Source organism: Benincasa hispida, chromosome 7 (assembly GCF_027475165.1).
Source record: "Benincasa hispida cultivar pf3 chromosome 7, pf3_genome.v1.1, whole genome shotgun sequence".
Classification (NCBI taxonomy): domain Eukaryota; kingdom Viridiplantae; phylum Streptophyta; class Magnoliopsida; order Cucurbitales; family Cucurbitaceae; genus Benincasa; species Benincasa hispida.
The window spans coordinates 41,115,693-41,138,303 of record NC_143484.1 but is presented as its reverse complement, the minus strand read 5'-3'; the positions used below and the strand labels follow the sequence as shown (position 1 = coordinate 41,138,303).

General features: G+C 32.6%; 2 protein-coding genes and 1 non-coding gene across 6 annotated transcripts; all 3 read right to left on the bottom strand.

The window, feature by feature from the left end:
- Positions 1-97: 97 nt before the first annotated feature.
- On the bottom strand, positions 98-7,754 carry LOC120081299 (2-oxoglutarate dehydrogenase, E1 component). Its single transcript, XM_039036047.2, has 9 exons — positions 7,540-7,754; positions 5,771-7,438; positions 5,344-5,570; positions 4,930-5,262; positions 4,333-4,579; positions 3,368-3,496; positions 1,332-1,547; positions 903-1,026; positions 98-677 (listed from the first exon to the last, which is right to left on the bottom strand). The coding sequence occupies exons 2-9, from the start codon at positions 7,322-7,324 to the stop codon at positions 439-441; spliced, it is 3,069 nt and encodes a 1,022-aa protein (XP_038891975.1). The 5' UTR covers positions 7,325-7,438; positions 7,540-7,754; the 3' UTR covers positions 98-438.
- Positions 7,755-9,446: 1,692 nt separating this feature from the next.
- On the bottom strand, positions 9,447-9,518 carry TRNAK-UUU (transfer RNA lysine (anticodon UUU)). The gene has a single exon. It is a non-coding gene; the product is annotated as a tRNA-Lys (tRNA).
- Positions 9,519-11,974: 2,456 nt separating this feature from the next.
- Positions 11,975-17,358, bottom strand: SCL30 (SC35-like splicing factor 30). Of its 4 annotated transcripts, none has more exons than XM_039036318.2 (8): positions 17,152-17,358; positions 16,531-16,723; positions 16,308-16,385; positions 14,606-14,767; positions 14,327-14,373; positions 12,879-12,957; positions 12,623-12,805; positions 11,975-12,289 (listed from the first exon to the last, which is right to left on the bottom strand). In XM_039036318.2, exons 2-8 carry the CDS (start codon positions 16,713-16,715, stop codon positions 12,166-12,168), a joined length of 858 nt encoding a protein of 285 aa, XP_038892246.1. In that variant the 5' UTR covers positions 16,716-16,723; positions 17,152-17,358; the 3' UTR covers positions 11,975-12,165. The 4 variants fall into 4 exon arrangements, with proteins under 4 accessions (XP_038892246.1, XP_038892248.1, XP_090171805.1 ...); XM_039036320.2 differs by having other exon boundaries at positions 14,336-14,373; XM_090315679.1 differs by having other exon boundaries at positions 14,336-14,373; positions 16,531-16,750; positions 17,152-17,289.
- Positions 17,359-22,611: the final 5,253 nt, after the last annotated feature.

The following is a 22,611-nucleotide window of genomic DNA, read 5'->3' as shown; positions in this document are numbered from 1 at the left end:
AAAAGAGTTTCCTTCCATGGAGACAAGGCATTAAAGTATAATCGAAAGTGTAGCATCAAAGATTTGGGATCAATTGTCCATGATCGCACTTGGGACAGAAACAAAAAACAAAGACTACTTTCATTGGTGAGTGGAAAACTGTGCAGATTAAGTCTTTCTGCAATTATTGAACAAAGTATATACCCAACCTCTGTTAATCCAACCACAAAAAGCTATTATCATTGACATATCAACAACAAAAAAGAAAATCTCAATTAAAAAATTGGTCTTAGTGGATAATGCTCGCATCACACTCCATGCAAAAATCAAGGGGTAGGGTATTCAGACCACTAAAACTTCAGCTTTCAGGTCTGTTCATTATCATGTGATTTCTTTAGAAGCATTACCATTTCGAGATTATTCAGTAGAAATTCCAAAGTCATCCAGCTAAGAATGTTTTCAGAAGGCGTTCTTGATAGGTTCAGGCTGCAATGCTTTCTTCACCAGCTCGGTTTGTTCCTTTACGTGAACCGAATAGAATCCAGTGGCTGTAGAAGCCGATGGAGCACGACCGACGTATTTAATGTCTTCTGATGTGCCTCTTCCAAGAGCCCTCATGGCAGTGGCAAGACGGGGAGAAATGTAGGTAAATGCACCCATGTTCATTGGTTCCTCCTGGCACCAGACAACCTCGGCATCTTGAAAAACAAAAAATATCAAGTTATTCTGGCCTTTGGTTCAACATAAAGAAAAAGGAAAGGATGAGAAGAGTTGATTAAGGGAAATCTTATTATAATAAGTTTTGGTAGGAGCCTAGAACGATGTGATACCATGTTGAGTAATTTTGAATGATTGAATAATTGAATAATTGAATTTGAATACCATGTTAAATAATTTAATGATTGAATAATTGAATTACATACTTGGATATCGTTTCAGCTCCCGCTGGATGAGGTCATAAGGAAAGGGGCAAAGTTGTTCAATCCTACATATTGCAACGTCCTTTCCATCTGCCTTAGTTCGCTGGTCATCAAGCTCATAGTAAATCTGTAAACAACGCAAGCATACAATATTTCAACATTTACTAAAACCTTAGAACTGAAACACACCCAATTTCTGGGGGCTGAATAGAAAGATTACATAGACCGGTCAATAATGAAAATATGGAATGTGGGCAAATTCATACTAGTGTAGTTGCAAAAGAATAACAGACGCAAATGGTAACTCATTTATCTAAGATATTCCAGGTAGGAAAAAAGGTTATTCCTGCCTTGATGCATTTAGAGAAAATTGAGTAGCAGCAAAAAAATAATAAATAAATAAATAATAAAAAAAAAATACCGGATACTAACCTTTCCAGAGCAAAGAATTAGCCGTCTAATACCCTCTTCACGATCAGAGTGATTGTTCTGGTCCTTTATAAGGCGCTTAAATCTGGTTCCCTGCTTGTCAAAGCCTGGATGACCTTGAACATCATCAAACTCGGACAAATTAGATTTACAATCCTTGTGTCGAAGCAGATTCTTAGGGGCCATCACAACTAGGGGCTTGCGGAACTCCCTGTGTATCTGCAGATAAAATATATGCAAAAGAAAATTAGGATATTGATAAAGTTCTAATTGGTTGGGAAGTGGTTTCAAAATCAAAATCTTTAGGGTTCAAGAATTGCTAATCTAACTGTAGAACCAAACTCACCTCGGCAATTCTTGAATTCCTCCATTTATCGTTTTGTTTGGTTTCTTTTATAAAAAGTGTAGTTTTTGCAATAATGGCTGAAACTCTAAGCCCACTCAAATATGATTCACATTGTAGTGTCCTGGGAACCCTATCTCTCTCAAGGTTTCAATTTTTCTCTTCTCCTTGTTTGAAACTTTTACTTAGATGATCCCATTTTCATTTCTGGGAGGGTTCTTGACCTGGTTTTTCCGTAAGTCTCTAGTTTCAAACTCACTTTTGATGGGGTCTCCTTACCCGGCCTAGGGTGATACCCTTTTTCCTTCTAAGAATATAACTGTTCATCAGTTTCTTTTATTTGGTTGGAGGAACCTTTGTACTTTTGAAGATAAGTATTCTCCTTTTGAGATTTTTTTTTTGTAGAAATGTACAGCTTACAGGACACCGCTTCTTGGTAGTGTTTTAATTACAGAAAGAATTTTGGTAACTATAGTCTTTCCACGACTGTGACAAACAGGAAAGCTCTTATTTAGTTTTTTGTGGATGGATTTTCCTCTTCTTTAGTTTTTAGTTCACCAATCATCATATAACATGTTAGTTCTTTTCAGTTTCCAACTTTTTGCAACAGATATCGAATCACGGCATTGATGTCTAGAAAAGGATTACAACACAAGGGGATGGGGGATTGGGAACTTCCCTGCTCAGCAAAAAACAAAATAATAAATAATTAACACACCCTGACTAGAGGCTGTGTACTTTACAACTTCCAGTAAATCACCGAAAACCTTGTGTATTGTGTATGATTTATGAACAAAATTTCTATTCTTTCTCACAATTCGAAGAGCCCAAATGTAAGTTTTGAGACATTCCTCGAAGGACTCTAGCTTCTCCATGCAACGCCAACTAAATAGGCTTCAAAGAGAAGGAGTCATTTTTAAGATTGATTTTGAAAAAAGCTGACAACAATGTGGATTCGGACTTTCTTGATAAGGTCTTGTGGAAGAAGTTTGGAGAACATGGGTCAGGAGCTGTCTTCAGCTTATGAATTTTTCTACTTTGCTAAATATTAATCTTAAGACTTTGTCATCACTTATAATACCTATAAAATTATGGGGAAGTTTCTAATATCTTTTTTAGTTCAAGGATGCCTTCCTCCTCTTATTCTTCTATCTTAAAACATTCTATTTTGTGTTAAATTTGTTGACTTGGTTGTTGACTCAAGCCATATCCAAATTTTCCTTTACTATATAGAGTTGGGTTATTGTGTTTGTAAAATTAAGCTTGAGTTATTGGCCTTATATTATTTTAAAGCCCATTTAGCTTTAGTTATTTATCATTTAGCAGAAACATGTTGTGCCTTCTCATCAGTTTTTGTGTGAACAGCGTACATTTTTGGGTTTTTTGTGTTGAGACTTGCTGAAGATTAAAGTTTTTCTCATCTTTTTGGGTGGTTGTTGTTCTTGAAGATTGAAGTAAATAGAAGATTGTTCATCTTGTACAATGGATGTAGACCTCACTGGTCAAACCACTATAAATATTTGTGTTCTTCTCTATATTCTTCTCCACTTTGATTTAGATTATGGAATAATGTTTAGTGTAGTTAACTGATTTGATTTACTGTTTTTATCAAGAAGCAGTGGGTTAGGTGTTTTTCCACAACAAAATTAATAATAATAAAAGCAACAAATATCATCAACCAAAAACTTGCACTGACCTGTCTCCGCAGAACATGGAAATAGTTGGCGGGAGTTGTAACATTCACAACTTGCCAGTTGCATTCCTGAATTTGCTTTCTAAGGGTAGAATCCATCTCCGGAATAACAAAAGGATTGTCGTCGCTCATCTGCCATATATTATGAAAATTAGTATTATTCAAGAATCTCAGTGAATTGTACTACATTACAACCAGGACAGACATTCTCATCCAAGATTACAACGTATTCCATTAGAATCTCCAGTAATATAGGCTACTGTAATTAATCGAAACCAGATACTGCAAGTATGAAGTTCCTCATCCTGGCAGCAAAAGCCTAGAAGGGAGAAATACATAGACACATTTTTGCTTCCATGGTAGTTTGTAAGTTCTGATCAACAGCTACCAGATTAAATTAGGCAACCCAGTGTCATGTCAAACACTCCTCAAAACCATTTATGATAGTCATGGAACTTCTATCACAATTTTCAGGTGCATGTTCCCGAGCCTAGAAGTGTATTCAAGCACACCTCAGAAAGGTATCCTCATTATAGTGCGCGACATCACTTTTTTTAAAAAAGGAATTGAGGAACATTTCTCGAAACTATATCTTACAAGAGCTCTAATTTAAAATCTCCCGTTACCTTATAACTCATGATATTACATTTTTCTCAAGTAAATTTACTGGTGTACACTCTGAGGGGGCACTGTGGTTTTGCTTTAAAAAATATTGCACAATATATAACTAGATGGAAATAAAATGTTTCAACATTTCTCTAAACTAGCTTGTACTATGAGACCTTACATCTCATGTGTGTCCATCATCAAACCAATCAAGCAGGGACAAAAAGTTGATACAGTAAGTAGAGAGCATTGGGACAAGCACAAAAAAAAAAAATACTGAAAACGGAAGATACAATTTTTCATTTTATTTATTTTTTGAAAAAAAAAAAAGGAAGAAGACAAAGAAGATCTTTGATGGATACCTGAAGGAAACGTTCCAACCTCGCACTCGAATGTTCAGGGCCCTGGCCATCATAGCCATGAGGAAGCAGCACAACAAGCCCTGTCTGCCGCAGCCACTTTGCTTCACCACTGCTCAAGAATTGATCAAATATAACTTGAGCGCCATTTGAAAAATCACCAAATTGAGCTTCCCAGATTACCAATGAATTAGGATTTTCCATTGAATAACCCAACTCAAATCCAAGAACTCCAAACTCTGAAAGAGAACTGTTGGACAAGAAAAAAGAGAACTTGTAAGAGTAACTCTGTGCAATAAGGTAAACTGTACAACTGACAGAAGATATCATAGTTAAATTCCCAAAATTACAAAGCTCAAAGACGAGTGCAAAGCACACTGACAAATTAACAAGACCAGCACATTGGTGGGGTAACAGAGTGATCAAACCCAAACTAATATGCTTCCACTGTTCTTCATGCAAAACTTTAAGATGCAGATAACTCATCTCATTGGGTAACAACTCTAACATAGGGAGGTACCCTGATGACTATTCAATACAAACTACCAAAAGGAAATTTTTCAGAATATATAGGCAAAAAGGGATTATAATCAACTTTACCTGTTGCTTACAGTGAACATCTCCTCATTCTGATTCATGATAACGTGGTCCAAAGGACAGTAGATTGCCCCTGTTTCTTGATCATGCACAACAGAATGTCGATGACTAAAGGTACCTCTCTCGACATCTTGGCCACTCAATCTGACGTGGTTGCCTTCCACAAGCAAAGTGGCAAAAGCAAGGGCTTCACCAAGTGCCCAGTCAATGCCTTCTCCTGTTTCAATCATCTGTGCTCTTTGTTCGTAAACTTTCTTGACTGCTCTGTGGGGCTTGAAATTATCTGGAAATACAGTAATAGCTTTTCCAACATTCTTTAGTATCTCTGGTTTAACTCTGCACAAATGATCAGAGTACAAATTTCAGTGCTAAAATATGACGTGAGGTAATAGAATCATATAATAAAATTTACCATACCCGGTGTTCCGAACTCTTGAGAGCTGTTCAGGTGACTTGAAACCAGACCAATATGCTGAAAGCCAGTCTCTTCTCTTTGGAACATAATCTTTGCTCGCCAAAAATTCTTCATTCAGGATTTTATTAACCTTATCACGTATGTTATTGATATCCTCCTGACTCACCTGCCCAGATTCTAAGAGCTTTTTCTGGTAGATCTCAAGAGATGAAGGATGACTCCTTATGACCTGTTCTCAATCAGCTAAGTAGTCAGTAATAGATAACTACTAATAACATGAATACATAATTGAGGTATTGGACCGATGAAACTAAGCATGATGAAGAACAGCAACACAGTTTTGAGAACTAGTGTACCAAACTGAAGCCATAGAAAGAAGAACATTCCACAATATTCATATTCAAAAACATTAAAACAGGAAGTACTGACCTGATACATCTTAGGTTGTGTGAAGGATGGCTCATCAATCTCATTGTGTCCAAACCGACGATAACAAACCAAATCAACAACGACATCTGAATGAAAGGTTTGGCGCCATTCTGCAGCAAGCTCACAAACATGGACAACAGCCTCCATGTCATCACCATTGACATGGAAAATAGGTGCATCTAAAGCTTTGGCAACATCAGTGCAATATTGCGATGATCTTCCAGCCCTAGGATCGGTAGTAAAAGCCACTTGATTATTCACGACAATGTGTATTGTTCCTCCAGTGGTGTAGTTAGGAAGAGCACTAAGATGTAGAGTTTCATACACCACACCTTGTCCAGCAAAGCTACCATCACCATGAATCAAAACACCCATATTCTTGATCCTTTCAATGTCATTGGAGTAATACTGCTTCGCTCTAGTTTTTCCAACAACAACTGGATCAACAGCTTCCAAGTGACTTGGATTTGCAACCAAAGAAAGATGAATATGTTTTCCACCTCTAGTTGGTCGATCATAGGATGTACCCAAATGATATTTGACATCACCAGTCCCAGTGTAAAGTCCAACTTCATCCACAGGCTTTGTACCACCACTAAACTCACTAAAGATCTGCCTAAGAGGCTTCCGAACGACGTTACCCAAAACATTTAGTCTTCCACGGTGAGGCATTCCAATAACAATGCTCTCAACTCCAAGATCTGCAGCCCTATCAAACATCTCCTTCATTCCCGGAATCAAAGTCTCACCACCTTCAAGTCCAAATCTTTTTGCTGTAGTCCACTTAGTGGCTAAGAAGTTCTCAAACTGTGTGCTCCATATAAGACGATCAAGAATCACTTCTCGGCGTTGTCGATTGTACTGCATTGGTGTTGGGGTCTCAATCTTGTCTCTCAACCAGTTACATTTATTACGGTCTGCAATATGCATATATTCATATCCAACACTCCCACAGTAAGCTTGCTCAAGGCGGGTCAATATTGATCTGAGAGTCTGCACTGGACGATTTTCTGATAAAAAGCCAGCCATCCTCCACACACCAAGGAAGAATTCCCTATCAAGATCAGCATCTGTAAATCCATAAAGTGCAGGATCCAGATCTTCTGGGATTTCTCTTTCTTCCAAATTCAATGGATCCAACTTGGCTTTCATATGACCATTAACCTGGTAAGCCCTGACAAGCAACAACAAACGCATACTCTCTTGAATTGTCTGGCCTGAAATACCAGGAGACGTTGCAGCCTGACCCACAAAATTCCTAAAGAAATTATCCCACGACTCATCAACACTGTTGGGGTCAGCCTCCCAAGCCCTTTGAAGCTCCTCCAAATACACACTGCTCGTCCCATCCAGAAAGCTATCAGTTAGCTTCGAAAGTGGCACAGGGCGAGGCACTGGCGCAGATTGTGCTTTGGACTTAAAAACCGTCGTATGAAAATATCGATTCTGAGACGAAATAATACGTGATCTCGCAGCATACGATCCTCCTCCCTGTGCCAAAGTTCTCCTAATGGCAACCTTTGCCAAAGCAGAACCAGCTCTAAACAACCCCATTCTTACAAATCAAAACTCCCCAAAACAAATAAGGACAAAAAAAAACCGTTCCAAATCAATATTTCTCAGACTTTATACCCAATCACATACATCTGAAGCTTCCACTATACAATTCTGTAACGATTCAGATCGAGACAAAGGAGAACAAACAACAGAAACAATAAAAAACTAAGCGTAAGATTAGAAATGAAGATGATACAAAGATTGTAACATACCGAAATGGCGAAGAAATTCGAAACCCTCAAATCGCCGTAAAGCGATACTGCCTTGCCTTGGCTTCAGACCGAACAAGCCCAGCTGCGCTTTTTATTCCACTTCTTTATTTTTCTTACTATTATTATTATTTCGGTTCTAAAAATTATTTTCCTCTTCGGCGTGCCGTTGAAATTTTCATTTATTTATTTATTTTAATATTTTAGTGTTCTTCTATATTGCGTGGGAGTGGGTCCCAACTCCTATTTTCTAGCGGTGGCCCGAATGTAAAATTTGGACATAGAGATACTTTCCTTTTTTTTTTTTTTTACACGAGAGATATTTTCAACTTGACCAATTATTTAATTAATAAATTTAGATAATCTAGGACAAATTTCACGGTCTTTCTTTTAGAATGTTCTAAAGCATAATACATGGATGGATCCTCCCAAGGAAAATAAAAAGGTTTAATATATACTGCGATAGAAAATTCAAATATAACATTCTTTTATCTGATGGTAAAAGTGAGTATGCCTCAATTGTATATAAGAATGTTAGTGGTCACGAAATTTATGGTAAAAATATTTTATCTTGTGTTGTTTTTCTTTAAAAAAATATCCGATAGACCTTTCTATCGTTAAAAATGGAATTATAAGTCAAATTTTTAAAATAAAAATAAGTGGTTAAAACTACTCTTTTTTTTTCTTTAAATTCTAAAACATTCTTAAAAAGTAACTACGATTTCAAAGGGAAAAAAAAAAAAAAAACAATGCATAGAAATAGTGTTAGTAATATTATTTTCAAACATGAAAAGCACACAATTAGGTCGATTTTATTTTGAATTTTGTATTTTTGAAATTTTGAAATTTTTGTTTGTATTTCTCCTAAATTACATACTACAATTACCACACTTCTTGAACAGGCATTTAAATTCTAAACCAAATTCTAAAACATAAAAGTGTTTTTTGAAAGTTATATTTGGTAACAATTATTTGTGTTTTTTTTAAAAAAATTAAGAATATAAACACTTCTTCTATCTCTAAATTTTTTTTCTTTGTTGTCTATTTTTTATCATTATTAAAAAAACTAATAAAAAATTATGATTGTTTTAAATGACAAAACTGTTAAAAATATTTTTAATATAGCAAAATGTCACTATCTATCACTAATAAAAAATGATATTTTACTATATTTATAATAAGTTGGCTCGTTTTTGTCTATTTAAAAACAGCTAAAAAAAAGTAGTTTTGAAAAACTTGTTTTTATTTTAAAATTTGATTTGATTCTTTGAAAAACTTGTTTTTTTTTTTTTTTTTGTTCAAAACTTGACTTCATTTTTTTAAAACTTTAGTGAAATGAATAACAAATAAAACAAACTTTTAAGTAATGTTTATAAACACAATTTTATTAAAAAAAAAATTAATAGTTATCAAACAAAATCTAAAATCTCCATCAATCAGGGTTTATATGAAGTTAGGTTTATATTGACTGCATTTTACTTTATTTAATCGATTATCTTTGATAATTAGATATAGGTTCCTAACTTAATTATTAGACTTTTTCATTATATACCTTCTGTTAGTCGTGTCTCATCAGCAACTTTTTTTAACATAGAGTTAAGTGAATTTTAACAAATGCCAAAACATGAATTTACTAAATATACAAGTGCAAAAAAAAGTAACATAAAAGTTCTCTTCTCATAGCTTCATTTTATAGTTTTCAATAATGTTAAGTGAATTTTAGTTAATATTTCTATTTTTTGAGTTAACTAATCTTTTGACATTTTAACAATTGACTTTTAAGCAGAATTATTTTTATTTTATCGCCATATTCTTTTTTGATAAAAATGCAGTTGACTATTTCGAGAAAAAAAGGACAAGTATTATTTTTTTATTAAAAAAAAAATTAAATAAAGCACATTTAAAATTTGCGCCGTCTGTGGGGATCGAACCCACGGCCACGTGGTTAAAAGCCACGCGCTCTACCACTGAGCTAAGACGGCTTGGTTAAACATTAAATACTTATTAAAACATAAAAATATTTCCGCGAGAATTATTATTAATTATTATTATTATTTTGACATCTAATACTATTATTATTTGATATCGAAATGAACGGACATAAATTATTTCATTAATTTTACCAAAAGTAAAAAGTCATAAATTATTATTAAGGGTATTTTTATTTTTATTTTTGGTATTTCTAATTTCAAATGGAAATAGGAGAAATGGGCCGATATGCCCTCAATTAAGATATAAATGATTTTTTCAGAGGACAAACATAGATGATTTTGGTAAGTTTATTAAATGTCATATATTGCGTTAATAATCCAAGGGACAAACTTTAACCACCCTCCATTTTCAAATTTGTAGAATCTATCAACATTCGACTGTATTTAACTACTTAATTAGACAAAAAAAATTGCTTTCAAAAAACAAACTTTTAGACATAAAATTTTAATTTCAAACAAATTACATTTAATGATTTGCTCAATTTCCAATTTTAAATCACGAAGATGGAGACAGAAAAATCGCATTTATTATCAAAATTAATTGGTGTGGGTTTAAAACAAATATATAGGGTGCATGAAAATAAAAATGTTGGAGAGAGCGTTGGGAACATTAAGCTTAACTTTCCAAGGGATGAACAATGTTAATCTAAAACATACTTGATGTTGTGCCATTGAAGAGCAAAATGAGGTATAACGGGAACATAAATATCACTAAATTATATTATATAAAAATAAATAAAATAATAAAATCTTATAAAGGTTATTATCAAGATATCCATATAAATATGTTCTGACAACGTTTATAAATACATATCCAAACTTTCATACACAGTCAAACCAATTAAAAATCGTAGCGTAATTGCATCCACTACTAGAGAGTATGTCAATATTCTTCAACATATTTTGGTTCAGGATCCTCATTTTCAGATATAATATCAAAAACAACAAAAATGTCGTCAATAACTACATTAGTTCGGTTCTCTTTTTTTTTTGTCGTAACATAGCTTATTGAAATCTCATTGTTATCTTTACGTATTTCACCTTCCTCATTAATCATGTCAAGGATTTTTTCATGGGTATTTACATCATCAGCTAAATCTTTTTTACTATTGACTATTTTTCTTTTCGAGGATATTTATCTTTCAAACCCACTGGTTTACCACTCTTCTAGTATGTCTCAGACTCATTAATGACAACTTGTTGTGCTAGGATATCAATTTTCAGTGGAATATTTGCAACTGATATATGTGATTTAGTTACTTTCTTAGCATCTATAAATGCATCTAGTAATTGATTTGCTATATATTGCAAATGAATTATTTTTTTAACTTCAAGTTCATATTGATCTGCACGGAGATCTAAACGAGACAATAACAATGCATTCCATGTAATTTCTTTTCCCAACTTTTTAATTTCTTCCCTTAATGTTGGACTATATGTCTCATTAAAATGACAACAAGCAAATCGTCACAGTAAATACATCATCCATCAAGGGTTCAAGATATTTAATAATTGATGGGGAATCAAATCCAACATATATTCCTAACCTCCTTCGATGGTCCATCTTAATACGTTGGGATGAAGCAATTGGAATATATACTGCACATCCAAAAATTCTCAAATGAAAAATATTTAGCTCATGGTCATAAGCTAATTGTAATTGCGAGTACTTATGATAAACTACTGGCCTAATGCGTACAAGTGACGCAACATGCAAAATAGTATGTCTCCATACAAATGTAGGAAACTTAGCTCTCATACTCAATGGTCTAGCAATTAATTGCAAACGTTTTATAAATGATTATGTTAAACCATTTTGTGTATAAACATTAGCTACAAGATGTTCAACACTTATCCCAATTGACATACAATAATAATCAAAAGCTTGGAATGTAAATTCACCAGTATTATCAAGATGAATAGTCTTAATTGTATAATCAGAAAATTATTTTTTTAACTTAATTATTTGAGCAAATAATCTTACAAATGTAAAGTTTTGATTTGATAATAAGCATACATGTGATCATTTATTAATACCATAAAATATCTAAATGGTCACTTGGTAGATTAATAGGTCTATATATATCACCTAAACTATTATTTGACCTACAGAAAATCCAAGACAACAGCAAGTTAAGATGCAAGATTAATAAAAGTTTGAACTGAAAACAGATGTTTGAGAACATGCATTGCCAAAAGTAACCAGAACCCTTATCTCTCTACACCGATATTATGAAGATGAATTACTAGCGAAGAACATAATGGAGATGCACCATCATCTCTACAAAGTAGAGACATCAAATTTTGAATGTCGATAGCATGTCGTGACTAAAAGGGGTCGAAGTCTCGTCGGTGATGCTAATGAGAGAGATGGAGAAAAAGAGCATTGCCAATGAGATAGATGAAGAAAAAGAGCATTGGCAATCCAAAAAGTAGCAAGAGGTGGATGGTCAAACATAATAATTAACTTCAAATGAGAGCAAAGAAAATTCCCTGTCTAGAAAATCCGAACACACCAGGAACAGCTTACAAAATACAATCTAATAACTTTTTCTGGATAGTGGATATAGTAACAAATGTTGAATATTAGAAACACGATGGTTTACGTCACCTACTACCATGTTTTCTCAAAGGAAAATCATCTACCATGCCTGGGGGACGCATCAGCAGAGCGGGATCGAGACCCCGAAGGGGATCTTGATGTTCTACCAGGAGAAGACCTCCAATTAGCTCGTGCATCCTCCCCTTCAAATGCAGACTTGCTAAAGAAGAGAAAATGTATCGACGAATAAATAAAACAGAACAGAACAGAACACATTTATAAACCAGCATAGTAAACAAAGATGATAAGTTTATGATTAAACAATATGAAAGAGAACAATGTCAAATCTCAACCATGAGACTAGCATATGGAATAAGCAACGCATGCAAAATCACAGAAGCACCAAAAATACAAGATGCTGCCGGAAAGCAATAAAGTCCAAAATGCAAAATGGCTGAAATTATGGGAAAAGATAACAACGTTGCAACGTGAACATGAAAGCACTCCCATAGTCAAGCAGGTACACAAGTCATCAATAATTCATTCAACTTACTCATGATATCCATTTCCATTGTGATTGTGGTCATCAGCATTATCATAACCGGGAGAATATACTTGTCGATTCCTCTCAGCATCTCGCTCACGAGGACCTCTGGGTGACTCGGGGTAATCTGCATGCCTTCTACTAGGGGAAACAGAATAGTCACCTCGCCATCTCGGAGCAGGAGAGTAGGACCTGACAATTTCATATGGCATATTTACTACCTAAAGCATTTATAAACATGAACCATGTCTTTTAAATGGATCACCTTGATCGGTATCTACTTCTTGAACCCGATGGATGGCGGGGGGAGCGTGATCTGGATATTGAACGAGATCTAGAACGTCCTACATTGTACCCAAAAGAAGGGGGAAAAAAAAAGGAAAGAAAAAATAAAGTGATCAACTATTGCCTGAACCCAGGTTGATCATTGAATACAAAAATCCAATATGGACATATTTTGTCTAGTACAATAATTAATGATTGATTTGATTCCAAGCTGTAGTATGTGTACTTGAAATTTAGTTACAAATTGAAACCTACAATATCATGAACAAATAAAATGTACAGAGGAGATTTGTATTTTTAATTTAATTAATCAACAAACCTGCAAGACTGCACATTCAAAATTTCATAACAAAAGAGCTTCCAATATGCTAACTTAACACACCTACACACACTTAAGGAACCCAACTAACCCAACTAACCCGAAAAGAATTATTATATGCTTTGATTTGAACCTAATAAAAGAAGCTACATGTGGAAACAAAAGGTGAGCTTTAGAGGCAATATCTCATAACAAAAGCATCAAACTAAGGAAAGAATGATTCAAGTAAAAGGACCGATCAAATATTGTCTGCATGTGACGTGTGAGAAACTTCTCAGTTCATTACATAAAAAAATAAAATAAAAGGTCCACCATGATATATATGACCACTTACCTAAGAGCTTATAGATAAGCTTGATTGCATTGGTACATATATAAATACACCAATCTTAATTCTCATTTAAGGATATTACACGACCACTTAACTTAAAGCTATAAATAAGCTCGATTGCATTGGTGGGTATATAAGTACACTAATCTTAAAGTCTCGAAAAAAGTCAAATAAGTATACGTGTGCTATTTAACATCTAAATGAATTCCATATACTACTGCTTCGATCTGTAATGTCCAAGAATTACATAACAAGTAGTAATGTATGTGTGAGGCTCCCTAATGTGAAGACATATTCTAGAAGGGGCAAATCAGGAAATTCAAACACTGGCTGTTAGTTTGTGGGTTAGTCGGACATGACTGGTTTGTTTGTGAATGGGAAAGGAAGAACCTCAGTGTGGTGTTTTGTGGCTGAAGGCTCGGGTAGGGAGAGCTCTTGGTTATAGCTGGATGTTAACCTTTTGTTTTCTTTATCTTTAAGTTCTGCTGTGTTCTAGTTATGTAGTGTTTTTTACCTTTTCCTGTCAATAGAACAGTGCAATTGCCCTTTGAATTGCTGTGTTTTTCTCTTTACTAAGCTTTGCAGGTACATTGTGAGGGAAGAACCATACATAATGCTATGGACTTCTTGAACAGTCAAGAAGCAGAAGTAACATGCACTAGAAAATTGAGAATGTGAACATAAGAGGTCTTCTCACTTTTTTATGTTGGGGTTTTCACTTCACTATAAAAGTTATTTAAGATAAGGTTCGTAAACTTTGAAGAGAAACTAATTGTACCCATACTACCATAATGAGAACGGCGTCCACCATAGCCCGATGGTCCCCTACAAAGAGGAAAAAAAGAATAGTAAAAACATGTAACTTGCAACTAAATAACCATCATAAAAGGTTGTTAGTCATTGAAAACAGTGAATGAAAAGAATATATATACTTCAAGGCTTGAGCAAACAAGTATGCAACTTAAACTTGAAAGTAAATGCGAGGGGGTGCCAATTGTAAATCTGCAGTCCCTTGAAACTATTGAGAAAAAGAGGAAAAAGAGAATAAACAAACTACCTTCTACTCCTTTGGCGCATCTGTTCTGGCCTCTTCCTTGACTCTGCTGCAAGGACCACAGTAATCTCCCTACCAGCAAATTTTTTCCCATTCATATGGTACTGAGCTTCAGAAGCCTCATAAGGATCAACAAACTCCACAAACGCAAATCCTCGAGGCTCACTACAAAGAGTTAAAAAAAAAAAGGTGATTAAAACAAGAAACCCATTCTGGACACAAATCTTGGGTAACTAGATTGAATGATTTACATTAATATATCTTTTTATGGTTAAAAAGGATTTGGGATGCCATAAACTAAATAGCTTTCTTTTCATATCCAATATTAACTTCAGAGTGCTTTCTTCAAAGCTGAGGCTGGAGTTACATAAAGCACAGCTAATTTCAAAGTTTAGTAGCTAACCTTATCTTTACAATCAAGCATGAAAGAGGCAAGTGACTTGAAAAATCTTCATATTCTTGTAACTATAAGCACTTCAATTCAACGTAACTTGACTTGAAAAATCTTCACATTTCTTGATATAAGTAACCAACAACTCATGACTTGAAAATTCTTCATGTACTTGGAACACATGAAGCACTTGAACAAACATTCCACAACGTTAAAACATTCACCTTGTTGGCTTCAATTGCTCAAGAATATACCTTCTTCCTCATCAACTTCACATTTCTTGATATAAATACTTGAAACCAAAAATTCGTGACTTGAAAATTCTTCAAATAATTGGAACATGAAGCACTTGGACAAACATTCCACAACTTTAAAACCTTCAACTTGTTGGCTTCAATTGCTCAAGAATCTACCTTCTTCCTCATCAACTTTTATTTATGAGTGTTGTTACCTAATGTCTCCTCAGAGAGAGACACCCTCATTTCGATATTATTCTTTACATTCTTGATGAGCTATAAGTTAGGCAGTGAAAGGTAGTAGACCCTCATTAATAGGGGCTTGGGCTTGTTTTAACTTCAAAGTTCAAACCAATATGCCCCCTGACAAAGCAGTTCAAAACACACTATGAAATGGGAATAATATCCATCCAGAAAAAAAAAAGGTCCGGTGAAATTTCATTTGATATTGTTCATCCTCTTCATTCCCTGACTATGAATAACAAACTCAAGCCAAAGTTCCATATGATCTAAAAATTTCGTCTAAAAAAATTAGAACTCAGTGCACAAATGTACACCCTCAAGTATTGTTCAAGTTTAAAAATAGTTGTAAAAGAGTCCCCCGACAGTTGCTTCAGAGTTTAGTTAATCTCGCATATGTAGGCACATGAAATTCTTTCCACAAAGAAGAAAAAGAACATTACGCAAACTAGAAAAGCTTTAAATGCGCTCTATATATCTTGACTACAATCGTGATTGGCCTTGATAAGAAGCTTAGCACACGGCTGAGAGCATCAAACAAGAGAAAGTAATCAGGCTCAATTTCTAACGCAAAAGGCTTGGCTTAATGCTTAACAAGTATACCTAAAATTACCACCCAAACCTTGTTTGAGGTTAACAATTTGATTAAATCTTAATGCAAATTGGAGGTCAGAAGTTCATATAATAACCATATAGCGTGTCACATCAAATTAACTCACAAGGAATGTAGAAGTACATGTTCAGGAATCAGGTGGAATAACAGCTTAATAAATCCAATAAATACCATGGATGGAGAGGTATGAAGAGTAAATAAGCAAAATAAACGCGAGATGCTCACCCTGTGTAATAGTCCTTTGGAATATACACATCTCGAACAAGTCCAAACCTCTCAAATGGTGCTCTAAGCTCCTCTGGCCTAAATGTACCGATACAATCAAAAGCCAAGTTCTTAAAATGCAGTGAGAGAAAATAACAAATTCATCAATTAGACTCGTAGTTAGTACCGAAACCTAAATTGGACAAAGCAATAAGGTAACTGAAAAAAGTGGTGAAATACTGACCTGCAATCCATAGGAATATTTCTAACCAAAAGGCTACCATGGGGCTGCTCCCTTCGTCTTCCATACCCGCCACCGCCGCCGCCGCCGCCACCACCACCACCATAACCCCTACCTGGGGGGCTTCTTCCACGACCACCGTATCCTCTTCTTGGAGGACTATGGTATGGTGGACTGTATCTTCTCATGTTTCAAACTGTCCAAAACAATTATCAGGTAAGGGCTGCAATTAAGATGCATATTGTCAAAACTTCATACCAATTAAAACTAATTACTATCTAAATATAAAAATAATAAAAATTAGAATAGTTGCTAATTCAAGGAAACCCATTCATCATCCTAAACTGAAAACGGGGTTCTGACTGTTAAACCCTAAACTACACTTCACAAGCTCAGGATTCCCGATTCATGAACCCACACAAGAACCAGCAAAAAAAAAAAAAAGGAAAAAAAAATCTTTTTAAAGGGAATCGAGGAAAAGGCTCCTCTCTAAACCTTTCCCAATTCTTCATCTAAAGAAAGGCAAAGAGATAATTTCCTTCTTGTGGTTTGATTCGATCAAGAATTATCTATACATACATAAACAAAATACTGAATTTGGAAATCGGAAGTGTATACTTTTACCTGAAGAAAAGAGAAGAAGAGGAGAAAACGAAGAGATTCTTCCGATCTGATTTAAGTCTCGAAGCAAGAAGACTGCGATGCGATGGTAGGGTTTAGATTTTTTTTTAATTTTTATAACTGTGTTTGTTCAAATGGAGTGCTTAAAGTTTAAAACTTTGTTCCTTTTTTCGGGAAAAAAATAAAAATAAAAATAAAGCCAATATAATCAATTCATATGATGATGATAAGCCAGATTTAAAACGTTGATATGGATCAACATTTTAATTTCACAGAAATTTTGATAAAAATATTAATAAAATATAGATTTCGATGAATATTTAAAAAATTATAGAAACAAAAAATTAGTAAATAAATATTTTATGATTTTAAATAAGTTAACATGCTTATTGTTTATATTATATTTATATTAATGACATTTTGATGCTTATTTTTTTTATATTTTTTGGATTTTTTAGGATATAATAGAAATATCAATTCATCCCTCATGTTGATGTCGAATCCATAATGAAAATTATCGATGGAAATCTTGAGATGTCAATGAAAATTTGATACTATTATGATACGTTATTGGTTATTCATCAAGGATAGTTGAACTTTCAATTTTATATTCCATAGGTAAGTGAATTTTAAAAAGTGTTCAATTGCAATGAAATAAGAAGAATATGAACAACAAAATAACAAAAAAAAATAAGACAAAAGATAAAAGTATAAAAGAAGAAGTAGAAAACTAATAATGAACTCAATTGTGGTGTCCTCTACAAATATACCTTACAATCCTATTTATAGGGCATGGTGGAGTGTATGTTACTAGGTAAAAGTTAATGGGAAAGGTTGAGATTGGATAACCTATGAAGGTTTTGGGTTTGTTGTAACATAAATAAGTTATGGAAATCTACAATATTACATTTACAATATTCCCCTTATATATCCATAGTATGTAAAATAAATGTCTCATTAAAACCTTATTAGGAAAAACTCAGTGGGATAAAAATCTAGTGAAAGAAAAAGAATACATCATTTATATACTTTAATAATTACCTCACTAAAAAACCTTGCTAGGAAAACCTAGTGGGACAAAACCATAGTCAAGGGAAAAATAATGCAACATATCTACTCCCCCTCATGAAAACATCATTTGATACTCTTGGATGTCACATACAAATGTTATGTGTTAACTTCTCAAATGTTGTTGCAGGTAATACATTCGTCAATAAGTTTTCCAAGTCATATTTTGAAGAAATTCGTTGAATAGTGATGTCGGTACTTTATGCTTTATCATCTTCATATATTCACACTATTGGCTAGTCTCGTACATTATCAAGATTTTAACAGGATTAAAGTAGTTGTTATGATCTGTTTCATAAACTGTCATAATACAAAAATTATTTTCTATGTACTAAGTAACATGTTTAAGATCTAATTCTTATAAGTTAGATAAGTAACATACATCTTCACAATCAACTAGATCACAATTAGATTTATGAGAATAAAATAAATCAATGTAAATTGATATTTTAAACTCTATTCCAACATTTTTCTTTGGAGTAACATTATAATTATACTACGATAGGTAGCATATAAATTAGTAAAGATATAAGTGCACTTATTTCCAAAAAAATTATGGTTTTTCGGGACCCAAAGTTCTTTATTATCTTTTTTACATCAAATGATATAAACTTTTCACACCAAGTGAATGAAACATCACAGGAATGTTTAATAGTAGAACTAGTCCATAGAAGATCTTATATGTATATATTGATCAATTCCATCTCCTTTATGCCTTATTTTCAAGCTAAGACAAAACTTATCATCTCAATTTATTTCTTAAGAAATTCTATTTGCCTTTGAAATATCTTCAGAATATATAAATATATATATATATATATATATATAATGTATAGTAAATCTCATGTAGTGATTTTTTTTTTATAAAAGCATATAAACAAATAGGGTTATTTTTATACCCTTATATCATCAAATATTTAATAAGATGACTACTTTACATTCATTAGAGGAATGTTTTATAAAAATCTCTATGATATATATATATATCATTCTCTAATATTTTACTTATATAATTTTGGTACTTTTAATCCTTCAAGGATATATTATTAAAAGATTCATATAAATGTACAATAACTACATCCATAAGATACATATTGAGCTTTTCACGCACAGTTAGATAAATTAAATATCTCATGGTATTGTATCCACCATAGGATAAAATGTCTCATCACAATCAATACCGGTTTTTTTGCGACAACTATTGGGGAACTTGTCTCGTTCGACCATATTCTATTTGTTTTTCATACAAATACCTACCTGTGTCCCACATATTTGACATTTTTTAATGTCTGAACTATTAGTTCTCATGATTTGGAAAATGAATTTATTTCTATTGGATTTCTTCTTTCCACATAGGTCAATCATTTCTATGTCGCGTCATTTTTCAATATATCTGAGTATATAATACTCATTTTTATAAATAATATCGTAAGCAACATTGTATGTAAAAATGTTGTAGACTTATTTAAGTATGGTTCCATCTTTTTTTTTTTTTTTGTCATGACATATAATTTATTGAGATCTCTTTATTATCATTATTTACTTTAAGATTTTTATGAGTGCTCATATATAGGATTTCTTATTGAATATCCATATTCTTAACCGAGTCATTTTGATTATTGACTACCTTTTTCGAGGATCTTTTATCTTTGGAGCCCAAGTGTCTATCACGCTTTAGACATGTTGTAGACTCATTAGTATTGACAACTCATTGGGATATCAATTTTAGATGGTGTATTTGTAACCATTATATATAACTTAGTTACTTTCTTGCAACTGTAAATGTTCTGTAAATGCATCTAGCATTAATTTGCAATGTTTTACCAATGAATTATCTTTTGAACTTCTAGTTCAAAGTGATCTGTATGATGATCAAAATGAGACAATACTTATGTATTTTATTCAATTTATTTTTTCAACTTTTCCTTAACTCCTCCCCCTAATGTTGAAAATTTTGTCCCATTAATAACAATTAAATTGTGTAGTAAACAATCCACCCGTTAGGGGGTTCAAAGTAATCAATTGATGTAAAATCAATTTCAACATGGATTCTAATTGCCCCATCATCTTATCTATTGTTTTGGAACAATTTAAACATTCACGACATATCTTGCATATAAAATATATTTGGCTTGTGGCCATAAGCTCATTAATCATTGGTCGAGCATACATAATAAATTGATCTCATATAGATCTATAAGTTTTGTTATTTGAATATAAGCTATAGGATGTTCAACACTTATCCCAATCAATTATCAAATGTTTGGGATACAAACCCACTAGTATTATCAAAACAAAATAATGAGTATATTTGTGATTATCAACGGGATGTGCCAACAAAAATCATAAAACCATCAGTTTGTTCCAAAAATGGGAAATGTTCAATTTCAATTTTAGCTAGTAAGAGTTTGATTGTTAATCTCTTGAGAACACGACATCATGACAATTTATTATATGGAAGAATCTTCTAGTTCTTCAATAGATGTGACAATTTATTATATGGAAGAATCTTCTAGTTCTTCAATAGATGTCAATGTATATTTTCAATAATTATTTTCACTATTGACAAAAAATGACTCATCATGTCAAAGGGAAATATATTTGGATCAATGAATTTCAGGTTCATTGTTGCATATGTTTCAACTACACAAATATGTGTGATTACAATTTAGAAGAAAAAATATAACCTTTCTATATGCACTTCCCATAGAAGATAATAGATATCGTATAGAAATACCATGTACTATTCTTATTATCAATCTTTCTAGATGATATCTACTACAATGTATACCTTCCAAATTTACTAAACTTCTCTTTGATTTACAAGAGAACAAAGTATATCAATTGTCAATTTTGCTCATCTGGCAAAATATTGTTTTCTTTTTCAAAATTGTTAATCAAGTCTACAAGACTTTATATCATATTTGATTTTTCGCTTCAAGCATTTGAATTTTTGATAACATATTGTCTACTTTTAAGTATAAAATGCATAGATGTACTATATGTAAAACATAAATAATATTTATTCTTATTCTCTTCATGAGATTTTAATGAAATCAAATATCTCATATACAAGTTTTCAAAAACAATAACAATCTCTTCGGGAGATTATAATAAAGAGATTCAAATAAATTCTCAAAGTTTGCTTCCACACATCGTTTCTTTTTCATTAATAAGGATTTTAATTCTTATTGTACGACGAGTACAAGATTATCGTCTCTTTTGCATCATATTTGAAAAATGAAAATTTCCTTCAAAACATTATATATGTGTATGATTTTAATAGAATAATTACTTCTTCTTTTATTTATATGAGTCCGACCTCAATTATCAAATATTGGAACATTCACTTTAGGGAATGATATTATATTATTTGGTCAAATTCATTATTTTTGGTAGAAACATCCAATTGTATATTTTATTCAACCTCAAAAGGTATTAGATAAATATTCATCGCAATGTTTCAAACTTTCTTTCTCAAATCGCTAATACAAGAGCATAACATGTTTGATATATGCTCATTAGTTTATAAGCATTTATTAATTTAAATATGTGTAACTACAAGTGCATGGCAAAAACAATGAACACTAATTGATTTATGCAGCTTCAGCTTTAGGTGTATTAAATCAAAATTAGCTTTAGGAAGAGTAATTAGCTATTATATATAACTTTCAAACTTTTCCATAAAGGAATTCAATCAAATACATATACATATATAATCACACATATAAATTTCAAAAGCTCACAAATATATCCATATGAGAATAATTTAAATATTCAACAATCAAGTAAATTTCAATTCTAGCATAGCAAACAAAAATGACTAATTCAACTCCCAGGTTAGTTCTCAAGTAGATGTGTTCCCTTACGATCAACTTAAATACCTTTACCTTAGCCTAGTCAAAACAATCCTTAGACAAAGCTCTCTTAGTCAATTTTTATTTCTAATTTATTGATCTTTTAATTAAGAGTTAATTAATAGATCAATGAATCTAAGTGCATTGTTAATCTTATTAAAACAAATTCACTTTATGAAATAATCTTTAATATCTTGAATATTTGCAAATAAAATTAAAGAAAATTCTGAATTTGAAGGATAAAATAATATTACTAGAAGAGAATCTCAACGAATAAAAAATAATATTATTATGAGATAATTTTATCTTTATTTAAAAGAAATTCAAATCTTATTAAGAAATATGCAATCCAATTAAGGAAACATATATCCTAATTTAATTTTTCATATATAAAAATTATATTCTAAGATATAGAAAATATAAACTAATTTTAAAAATATCCCAAACAAATCTTTCAAATATAAGAAAATTAAGATGCATGATTTGCAATCTATGATAGAATTTACAAACATTACACAAAAAAATTGAGGCATGATTT

Excerpts from the sequence above, each read along its gene's own strand:
- LOC120081299 (XM_039036047.2), bottom strand. The coding sequence starts at position 7,324 with ATGGGGTTGTTTAGAGCTGGTTCTGCTTTGGCAAAGGTTGCCATTAGG. Across the intron at positions 5,263-5,343 it reads TCAAGAGTTCGGAACACCGG|AGTTAAACCAGAGATACTAA; the intron begins GTATGGTAAATT and ends TCATTTGTGCAG. Across the intron at positions 678-902 it reads GGAGCTGAAACGATATCCAA|ATGCCGAGGTTGTCTGGTGC; the intron begins GTATGTAATTCA and ends TTGTTTTTCAAG.
- SCL30 (XM_039036318.2), bottom strand. The coding sequence starts at position 16,715 with ATGAGAAGATACAGTCCACCATACCATAGTCCTCCAAGAAGAGGATAC. Across the intron at positions 12,806-12,878 it reads AGAAGTAGATACCGATCAAG|GTCCTACTCTCCTGCTCCGA; the intron begins GTGATCCATTTA and ends TGAAATTGTCAG. Across the intron at positions 12,290-12,622 it reads AATGGAAATGGATATCATGA|CAAGTCTGCATTTGAAGGGG; the intron begins GTAAGTTGAATG and ends TCTCTTCTTTAG.